General features: G+C 36.8%; 1 protein-coding gene across 1 annotated transcript in view; it reads left to right on the forward strand.

Annotated features, from left to right (window-relative positions):
• Window positions 1-6,418: 6,418 nt before the first annotated feature.
• Window positions 6,419-10,354, forward strand: part of CPS1 (carbamoyl-phosphate synthase 1) — a 136,044-nt gene continuing 132,108 nt past the window's right edge. The window contains exon 1 of the mRNA XM_045296804.1: window positions 6,419-6,657. Coding sequence (XP_045152739.1) covers window positions 6,532-6,657 — 126 coding nt within the window. The 5' untranslated portion in view covers window positions 6,419-6,531. The remainder of the gene's footprint in view (window positions 6,658-10,354) is intronic.

A 10,354-nucleotide genomic window follows, 5' to 3' on the forward strand; every position in this document is an offset into this window, starting at 1 on the left:
TGATGGGGGAGGGGCGTTATGGGGGCTGGGGTGCGGGGGATGGCAATTAAGATTGTTTAAGATGAGAAGCTAAGATATGCTAAGAGATCCACAAGTGTCAAGTGACATCACTTTCAGGCAGGATCAGACCTCTTATTGTTGGAACTATTAAAGTTGATCTATTTAAATATCTATTCACACTTACTGGCATAGTTGCAAATGATAGATCTGCTAGTTTGATGGGACTTCAAAAAGTTTGTGGAAAAATTGAATTAAAGTAGTTTCGTAGACTTTTTGAAACCTCCTCATATACTATAATTATGAATTCCAATGTTCCAGTTTGTTGTAAAATTTTTAATATCATGCCCAAAAGTTTTTTGGTATTTTAACCTTCAAAGAGATCGAAAGACAGATTATAAATCCTACATGACCCGGTTTCAAATGTCTTAGTCATCGCCATGATCAAAATTCCACTTTTAAAAGCGTCAGTTACTCCACAGTGTCAGTGTACTTTGACTTTATGTTCTTAATTTCCCTCTACATTCAGCATTCATGTTGTCTTTATTTCCATAGCTTGCTGTGACTGCCTTTGGATGACTTGCACTGCCTTAGGACTATTATATATTTTTGGTTGATTTCCATCTAATCAATCCTCCACAGTTTATATTTAGGTTTTCCTTCCTCTTTGGTGGGCTAGCTGCCCTTGGCCTCCCTTTGTGGACACCTTGCTTTGCTGGTATTTGACCGTGTCTTCAATTTGTGAAGGCCACTGTGAGTTCTAAATCAACTTAAAAAAATCTTTTTATTGGGGGTTCTTCCAGCTCTTATAACAATCCATGCATCAATTGTATCAAATACATTTGTACATGTGTTGTCATCATCAATTTCAAAACATTTTCTTTCTACTTGAGCCTTTGGTATCAGCTCCTCTTGTTCCCCTCCCCACCCCCAAACTAAATCAACATTGTAAGGCACTGTCCACTCTGTTGTTCTCATCCCTCTATACATATAACAAGCTTGGCTAATTCACGACTCCTCTTACAGTCAGGGATTCATTTGCCCTTACATTCCAGAAAGTTTGTATGCACAGAATATTGGTCTAGATTACGTATTAAGGACTTTGGAAGAAAGGTAGATTGCACTTAACATACCCCCTTGACCTAACGGTAGTACTGTTTTGTTTTTCAGGTATAAATTGGTAAAAGGTTTATTCTTTATAAATACACCCTGCTTGTACCTACTAACCTGTTTAAAGTTTTCAGAGAGGATCTTATAAATGATAGCCTTTTTTATTTATTAATCTAGGTTATCAATCACATGCACCTTGGGTTTAAATGAACCAAACCATTTTTACAAGGTCTCTTCTGCTGCTTCCTTCTTCACGTTCTGCTGGCTCGCCGCGCTCCTTGGGATGTCAAGTGTGCCTTTGATACGTGCATCCATCATCACTGGCTCCTCGCTGTCTAACCCTCAATGCCAGCTGGATGTGGGTGACTGTGTTTTACTTTGAGCGGATTTCTAAAGACATCTGGTTACTTAAAAACCCAATCATCCAACATCCTCATCCCTATCTATGTTCATTATTGATCTTTGATGTGTCTGTAAGGTTGTCGAATAACTTTTTTTTACACTGGCCAATTTTAAAATTTTGTTCGAACAATCCTTTTCCTGCTTCTCATGGGTTCTGTGATAGAAGCATGCGCATTCTATCTGTCACTTTTGACATGAGGAGCATTCTTTGTCTATAGCCCCACTTTCCTATTGTGTTCCTTTGATAGTACTTAGAATATTATAATCACAATAAACACTCTTATCTTTTATAGTCTGTTTTTATATACAGCACTGTAGAAGCACAAAATGGTAGAACTTTCTTTCCGAGAGAGCTCATTGCTTTTTTCTTGTGAATTTCTTTTTTCTTCTTCTCTAAACATAACTTGCTCCTTGCGTTAACATTATTTCTTTAAAGTACCTTCATAAACTTTCTAACTGATGCTTGATGACTCCTCTCCTAAGCATCTTTATATTCCCCAATATTTGTCTAATGTAATTTCAGTTGTTCTGCTAAAATAATACTAATCAGGAATTCTGTCACATAGAAATTCATTTATTAATCACTCAGTTTTCCAGAAGCATCTCTTACACATCTTTATATAAAAGACATTTTGATAGATTCATTACTTTCTTAGAGTTGTTCCTGATTCATTACCTAGGATGACACAGTTTTAGAGGACAGCTGGAAGTTTCTGTACCTTTATCTTTCAGAATGAGCTGGTCTTCTTATTTTTATCCCCAATATATAGCAGGAAGGCCTTTTCTTACTTACCCCACTAGGCCTTCCAAACGAAGAAGATACTTGAATTAGTACCCATACAAGATGCCAATCAACTTTTCCATTTCCTTTTTAGAGTTTTTAATAATCATTCATATGAATGATCAGTGGGAATAAAAGGCTGTAAACAGTGTGGGATAAAAGAAGAACTAGAACTAATTAAGAACATAGGGAACAACCTCATTAATAATTTAAAATTCAAATGAAGACATAGGGCTAATTTCTGCTCAAATTGCATTTCAAATAAAGAAACAAATGCATGATTACATCTGATGTTGCTGCGATTGAAAGGAAAATTAATATAGGTCACTCTCTTCAAAAAGAAATTTGGCAGTATTGATCAAAATTGGCAATATTGACAATAGGATTATGGAAGCAATTATTATAATAATGAACATAAATATATTATGATATTTTAATTAGTCTTTAAAATGATACATAAGCATATCTAATAGATTTTAATATAGTATTCCCCACAAAAGCATACTATGAACAGTTTTCAAAACTATGGCTTCAAAATAGAAATAAATGCTAAAAACTTCACAAAATTAGTACCCGAGGTTATATTTACAGAACAAGTTGGTGGTGATTATGTTTTTAAATCCATTTTTTGATGCTTTCCAAATTTCATTATCAATGAAAAGAAATCCCACTTAGTACTTGATATCTTATCATTTTCAGTATGAGATATCCTAAAGCCAAATTTATCATATGAAGTGATCTGAGAGATTTAGATGGCTGATGGCTGATTTGTCTATTCTTAAAAAAATGTTTAAGGAGTGTGTTATTTAAGAATATTTATCTCTCTGTTTTCCTCTTTACACACTCACACAAACACACACACACACTTTTCTATGTAGTATTTATTATTCATGAGGGAAATAAAAGTTTTTTCAGCACAACATGAAACAAAGCTAGATTGCTTTTCACTCTGCCAAAGTGGAACGTCTTTGGTTGATATATTTTTTACTTGGACTTGTGCGCAGGAACTAGTCCCATGCTGTAAACAGTGGTAACTGTAATAAACGTATCTTAGTGCCAAAGAAAGACTAATAATTCCACACCAAGCCTTGCTTTCACTTAGTGAGGGACTTATAGTATCAACAGCACTGTATTGATCAACTTTTACAAAATATGTTAGCAAATTCACAGATTCTCCCAAGCCTGTGTGTGCATATAGGCATGTGTGCATGTATGAATACATGCATGCCTGTCAATCAGGTATGTGCAGATAGTTTATGTGAGGAACAATTCTTAGACACTCTCACGTTGGTTCTGACTCATGGTGAACGGATGTGTAACAGAATGCACCTTCTTCATGATCATCGATCTGTTTGATTTCATTGTCGTGGTTAATTTCTCAGTTGATCTCATTCGAGGACTTCACTGGTCTTTGCTCAGCCTCTAGTTGACTAAAGGAAGTGACCATCACTTTGTCATGCTTGCTTCTAAGGAGAAACAGGAGGGGAGGGAGCCATATAAACGAGCCCTTAGGAAAATGAGTACTTCTAAATGGAAAAATACTTGCTTTAAGGTGTTTTGAAAACAAAGTGTCTCTCATAAAAGGGTAGCATTGTCTGTAAAACGTTCAATCGGGCTTTACTGTTCCCTACCATCTATCACCACTACCACTCGATGGCTCTGAAAGCAAACTCCTTCTCTAATATAACATTAAATAACAACAATGACAACAAAACACCCATAAAACAGTTTGGTTATCGATTTGTCTGTCTTGAACATCAATCGTGAAACTACTCATCATTTTATCTATTGCCTTTTCTAATCTTCAACATGATTGCAGAGCAACAGAAAATTGAGTTCCTAAATCTCTAACTCGGAATGCCTAACAAAATTGGTCAAAATATCGACCTCTTTCATTTCATTCTGTTGACTCGAACCATGGACCAGAGCCTGCATTCAAGATGTTGTCCTGGCAGAAATGGAAGCCCATCCCAACTCCATTCCACAGGTCTCTTTGGACTTGACAGTTAGGGAATTACATCCCAGAGTTGTTGACCTATCTCTGGAAAACCATCGTAACTTTGTCATCTCTTTGAGAACCATCTATAAATGATTATGAAACCACTTACTCATGACTTTTCTTGGTTAAACATTGAACTTCTCAGTACCCCAATGGTTAGATTGAGCTAAAACATGAAGAATTAAAGGGAGAATTATCCTAGAATGTTCATTGTATGGATATATATTTGATATGGGACTATGCCTGATTTAAATTTATTTTACTTCTTAAACTTTTCCCATAATGAAAATGTCTTTTTATAATTAGGAAATACAGCCTTCACTGTATGCTTATATTCTATCTGTCTATCTATCTATCTATCTATCTATCTATCTATCTATCTATCTATCTATCTACTCAGTCTTCTAAGTTCTCTGGAATTTTCTTCTCCCGAGGTTTAGATTACTCTAATTTTACATGAATTTTCTTTGACACTATTTTCATCTTTATTTTTTGCTCAAAAGCTCTCAGTGATTGCCACCATAGTAATGTCCATGATATAGTTTTGGCTCCTGACCTCATCCTGTGTCTTTCACTCTAGGCTTTATCAGACTATTTCTGCGCACGTGCACACACACACACACATACACACACACACACACTATATTATTTCATATCTCTATGCTGTTATGATTACAAGGAAGGAAGTCATGTTGGTAAAGGAAAAATGAGGAAAATCCTCAATTGGACGAGTTGGATTGACAGAATATCCATGAAAATGGAAAAAAAAACATACCAACAACTCTGAAGATGGTGTGGGACTGGGCTATTTTTGGTTCCATTGTGCTTTAAGTGATGCCCTGTTAAGGCCAACATAAGTCGACTCAATCACAATTTAGCAACAACACGCTTTCACACATGCCGCCCTTCGCTGTAGCATGATCCCATTATCTATCTGATGAATTCTTATAATCCTTCAATATAATTTGATTCAACCAAATTCAATACTTTATTGGAGATGCACAGGTGGAAGTTCTTCTTTTATTTCTTTTTAACTTAGAAGAAAGTGAAAATATATCCATATAATGTTGATATTGGCAGGTCTTTTGTCTTTATCTGATCATTCACTGGTTTACTCTTCCATTCTTCCATTATTATTTCCATACTCACGTATGTCCACCCGGTTGAGACCATTCTTTGTCCAGCTGTCCACTGCCAGCAGCAGTGAGGTAGTTTAGCTTTGGAAAAATATTGATGCTTGAATACAGTAAGTAAGCTAGGAGGAGATTCATCTTCAGCTTTGTTCTTATTTTAAAAGCCTGCGCCTTCCTACTCCCACACAGCCCTGGTCTCGGTCAGAGGAGTTTAGAGCCTCTACATCACTCACTGTTGCCTTCCCCTTAGGAGCGACCCTAGAAGCAAGTCTCTGTTTCTAGGCCTCCTTGCAGGCAGATAGAGGGAGAATGCTGCGATGCTATGTGAGTCAATGTCAACTCAGAATGACACTCCGATACTCAAATGTAGAGAATTTGATATGCAACAGTGCATCGCTAAAACTATGTGACTTAGAAGTAGTGCTCACAATAGAGAGTGTTTGCCATTTTTTCCTGTACTTCTTTCATATTTAAGGGATTAAGCAGAATATCATAGATTACTTTGTGCAGTTGTATTTTACTGGGTATCACGGATTCATTTACAATGTGGAATCAAGAGCAATGCATGATATAGTAAGAATGTAATGTCTTACTTTTTAGCCCAGAGAACAAATGTAGATAGGTTTACTCACTTTGAGGGGAGATAAGTTTATTCAGATGAATGGCTTTTGATCCTTAGCATTATTAGAAAGTTGCTACTTTTTAGTAGCTACTAAGGTTTTGTACCTACTAAGGTTGTCCACTGTTTATAGGTCATTCCATTCAGCTGCATAAGCAATTCCTTTGATGGGGATGACAGGTTTTCTACAGCACTAGCATTATGTCAGCATGAGAAGGTAGTATTTGATGTGTTGCAATTAGTATTACATGTCCATGGAACATCTCCAGATGTTACCTTAGGAGGAGGGGTTAAAGAGAAGGAGGAGCTCTGGCTAAAGGCATTTAATGCCAGAATGAATGGAATTTCAAATACTGCTGTGCAGTGAGCCTTAAACACGCAACTGCCCCCCCCCCCAGTTTTCTTTCACATTAATTAAAAATCTTATCACGAAGATCACTTAAGTATATGTAATTGTATTTAATTTCAGTCACAAATCAGCATCTTCAAAATGACGAGGATTTTGACGGCTTGCAAAGTGGTGAAGACCCTGAAGTGTGGTTTGGGCTTTACGAACGTGACGGCGCCCCATCAATGGACACTTTCAAGACCTGGCCTCAGGCTCCTTTCGGTCAAGGTAATACGCCGTATTCATGCGTTTTTTCCTGATACAATTGTGTAGGTGTAGCTTAGTGCAACAAAACTGTCACTTGCAAAGGAAATACAGATTCATACTCAGCCCTGAAAGTGCTAACTGAATAATATTTACTTTACTAGAGACCCTCTTAATTCAGCCAATGCTCTTTTAAAATTTCTACTCTGATTTCAAATTGTAGTACTCCTCCCCCAATGTAGGTAAGGATCCCAATTTCTGTGAACCTGTAAAAGGCACGTGTGCTGTTTGGAAACCAAGCATCATCTCCAGCTTTCGGAGTTTCACCTGTGCACAGGGACTCTGGGTGGGAGTTGTCTTTAAAAACTGGAGTTGCTGATGTGCCCGAGAGGGACGCGCGGGTGGACAGTGCAGTGAGCTCTTAGTCCAAGGTGATTCACTGGGACATTCCCTTTTCTCCGAAGCCTTTTTTTTTTAATTTGAAAGAAATATGCCTATCCAACTCTCTTCCCTCTTAATCTTTCTCTTAAAAGGGCCAATTTTATAATTTCCATTTTACAGATTAAGACACTGAGACAAATAGCTAAGAATTGAACTTCTTCAAGTCTTTCTGGAACTTATGGGCAGGTTTAGGAGGAACATTTAAGTCCAACTGAATTCCAATAGAAACCTCTGTTTTTTTTCTAATAACTTTTATGAAGACATTTATTCCCAGAGGGGTCTGAAATTACTCTATGGGAACCTGGCCAATGAAAACCCTATTTGGTGAGCATAAAGATTAAGTGATCAGAATAGCTTTAAATGCACTGCTGACACAGTAGTAAGAGCTGTAAAAAGCGGCGTGGAAAAAAAGGGACCTCTGTGGATTTAAAACCAGCTTCTAAGTTTTGAGTTCTCGTTTATGCGTCAGGTGCTCCCTGGATGGGCAGCACGTTCTCCAGCTGCTTTGATAGCAGTGGGTTGGTTTGTTCAGGTCTGATTTAATGGGATTTTAGTCCTAAATGACACCTGCTGGTGTAATCAATGCCCTAAATTCTCCTGACCTCTACTGGTCTAAGGGAGAAGTGGATGGGGAGTTAAAGGAAAGGAAAAGAGAGGAAGGGATAGAAAGACAAAGGGAGCGTGAGGGACAGAGAGGGAAGCCAAAGAAACAAAGTGAGGGAAGGACCAGGTGCCCAAGAGAAACATTAGTGCCATGTTAACAATTCCAGCAGTTCATATTGAGAAGAAGTCAACACACATGTTAGGAAAATCATTCTACATGGAAGTAAAAATTCAGGGAAAAGTGTCTCTTTTGGATGTTGAAAGATCATCAAGTATCCAGAAACTTGCTATAAAGTTACAAGGTGAATAAGGTTTAATGTCAGTTATCTCTCTGGAGTTGCCCATGTGCAAATAGTTTGTGCTTGGGTGTTGACTTAAGGTAGATGGTTCGAGCTTAGTCAAAGGTACCATGAAAGAAAGGATCTGGTGATCCTCTTCCTTAAAGATTATAACCAAGAAAATCATAAAAAGCAGTTCTACTCTAAAATGGAAAGTTCTCTATGAGTTGGAATCAACTCAACTGCAGTGGGTTCCACGTTTATTTAATCCTGTATCACCTCAGAGAAAATAAGAAAGAACAACAAGAATACTACTCCCCAGGGTTCTCTATCTAGACTCCAAGACTCCAGAGTGTGTCACTGGACTATCTTTTTCTTTTCCCCAAAGTGAAATAGACAGGGAGTTGGTATATCATCACTAGATTCCAGAAAGGGAGAAATTGAGTAGCTACTTAAGACTTCAGAGATGTGATTGAAATTAGAAGTCAGTCTCCGGGATCACAGAAAAGCTAAATTGTTGCTCTGAACAACAATAACAACTACAGCCACCACAACAAAGTGGTCTCACTAGATGCCTGGGCCACTGTGAAAGCAGTTCTTCTAGCTCATGGTGGCAGATCTGTTTTAAAGGTCTGTCACAGTTCACAGCTAAGAATGACAAATTTCTAGGAGGAATAAGCCATCATTGAGAGTGGCAAAGCCATTATTCACTCTCCATCATTACTGGCCAGAATTCTGGAGGAATGCCAGGCATGAAAAATGGAAGTCCTTCAACCTCATCCTAGTGAATTAAAATTCTACATAGCTGTCCAAAGGCAAGTGTGTTACTATTCAATTTTTCAGAAGCAGTATTCTATCCACTTTCCTCTCTGTCTTCATTTTTAAAACTCAAATTTCTTCGAAAGCTGTATCTAGGGTTACTTTCTTTTTTTAAACAGGAAGGTATCAGATGCTAGAGGTGGTTAAAATCATTTTGCTGTAGTTATATAAAGAACAGTAAAGGACATGAGAATGGTGTCACTAAAAGTTAGTAGCATTAAAGCTAGATACTGAGTACATTGTGAAAGATAGCAGTGCAGCAGATAGGGAATCATTTCCCTGTGTATTAGGTTGGTTTTTTCAGTGTTTGGAAGTCATTCTTCCTCTCTCCTTGGCAACAGATCAAGAGGTGGGTTGATGATAGCAATGATGTACCCATACTCCTGTGGCTCTGTTTTGTACATTTGTGTGTGGTTAATGTTTATGGAGAATGTCTTGGCAATAGACAGAATTATATTTCACTTATAGTGAGAAAAGAAGAAGATGCCAAGGTGTGCATTTTAGATGATAATCTTATGTAGGATATAAATGATAAGCACTCATAAAATATAAAAGTTTTAGAGACTATAATCTTTTTCTATGATTACTTAAAATGTTCTAGAGATGCCCTGGTGGCACATGGTTTGAAGAGTTTGGCTTCTAACCAGAAAGTTGGAGGTTCAAACCTATTAGCCTGATCCATAGGAGAAAGATTTGGCAGTTTGCCACCATAAAGATTTTAGCCTTAAAACCCTATAGAACAGTTACTCATTATCGTATAGGGTTCCTTTACCCGGATGACAGCAGGTTACTGAACGTGTTCAGGGATCACTATTTCACTCAATCAGTTTTCACTATATTTTGGAAAATAATCTGAATCAAAGACAAAGAGATCTAGATCCCAACTAGTTAAGCATTTACTGAATCCTGTGACCTTGCTAAAGTCACCTCTCTGAATATGTTTTGTTATCAGTAGAGTAGAAATGGTTTTTAATTACTCAGAGAATTGTGATCATATATGTTTGATGCTCAGAAACATATACTTAAAAGCACAAAATAGATATCATTAAAATGTGTATACATTTTAGTAGAGACAGTAGAAGGGTTAGATCAGAATTTATTAATGTTACTTGTGTACTATAAATTATTACAAGGACAAACTATCTCTTCAAAGTTTTCAAATAGTTATACTGATAATTCCTTCTTCTTTATCTTAATATTAAATCTATTACTTGGGAGATATTCTTTATATTACATTATACTCAATTATCACAAAACAAAACAAAAGTTTTCATTATGGTGAATTAATTTCCCAAGGTCAGGCTGTATACCATAACATCCTAGTTCATGTATTCATTAATTTATTATTTTACCCAACTGATAAACATTGATTTTATAGCATGGGATGATTCAGGAAGAATAAGAAATGGAGGTAAATGAATAATGAGTAGATAACCTCTGACTTCAAGAAATTCACACCTTCAAAAATCCTGAGCTCACAAATCTTGGAAAATCACCAGGACTGAATAGTTCTATTTTTACTTCCAAATGAATGTGGAAATCAGAGTGATTAAATTGAAAAGGTTAAGTTCTCTACGAAT

This window comes from Echinops telfairi, unplaced genomic scaffold, assembly GCF_000313985.2.
Source record: "Echinops telfairi isolate 266 unplaced genomic scaffold, ASM31398v2 ScPeMD7_3;HRSCAF=10, whole genome shotgun sequence".
Lineage (NCBI taxonomy): Eukaryota > Metazoa > Chordata > Mammalia > Afrosoricida > Tenrecidae > Echinops > Echinops telfairi.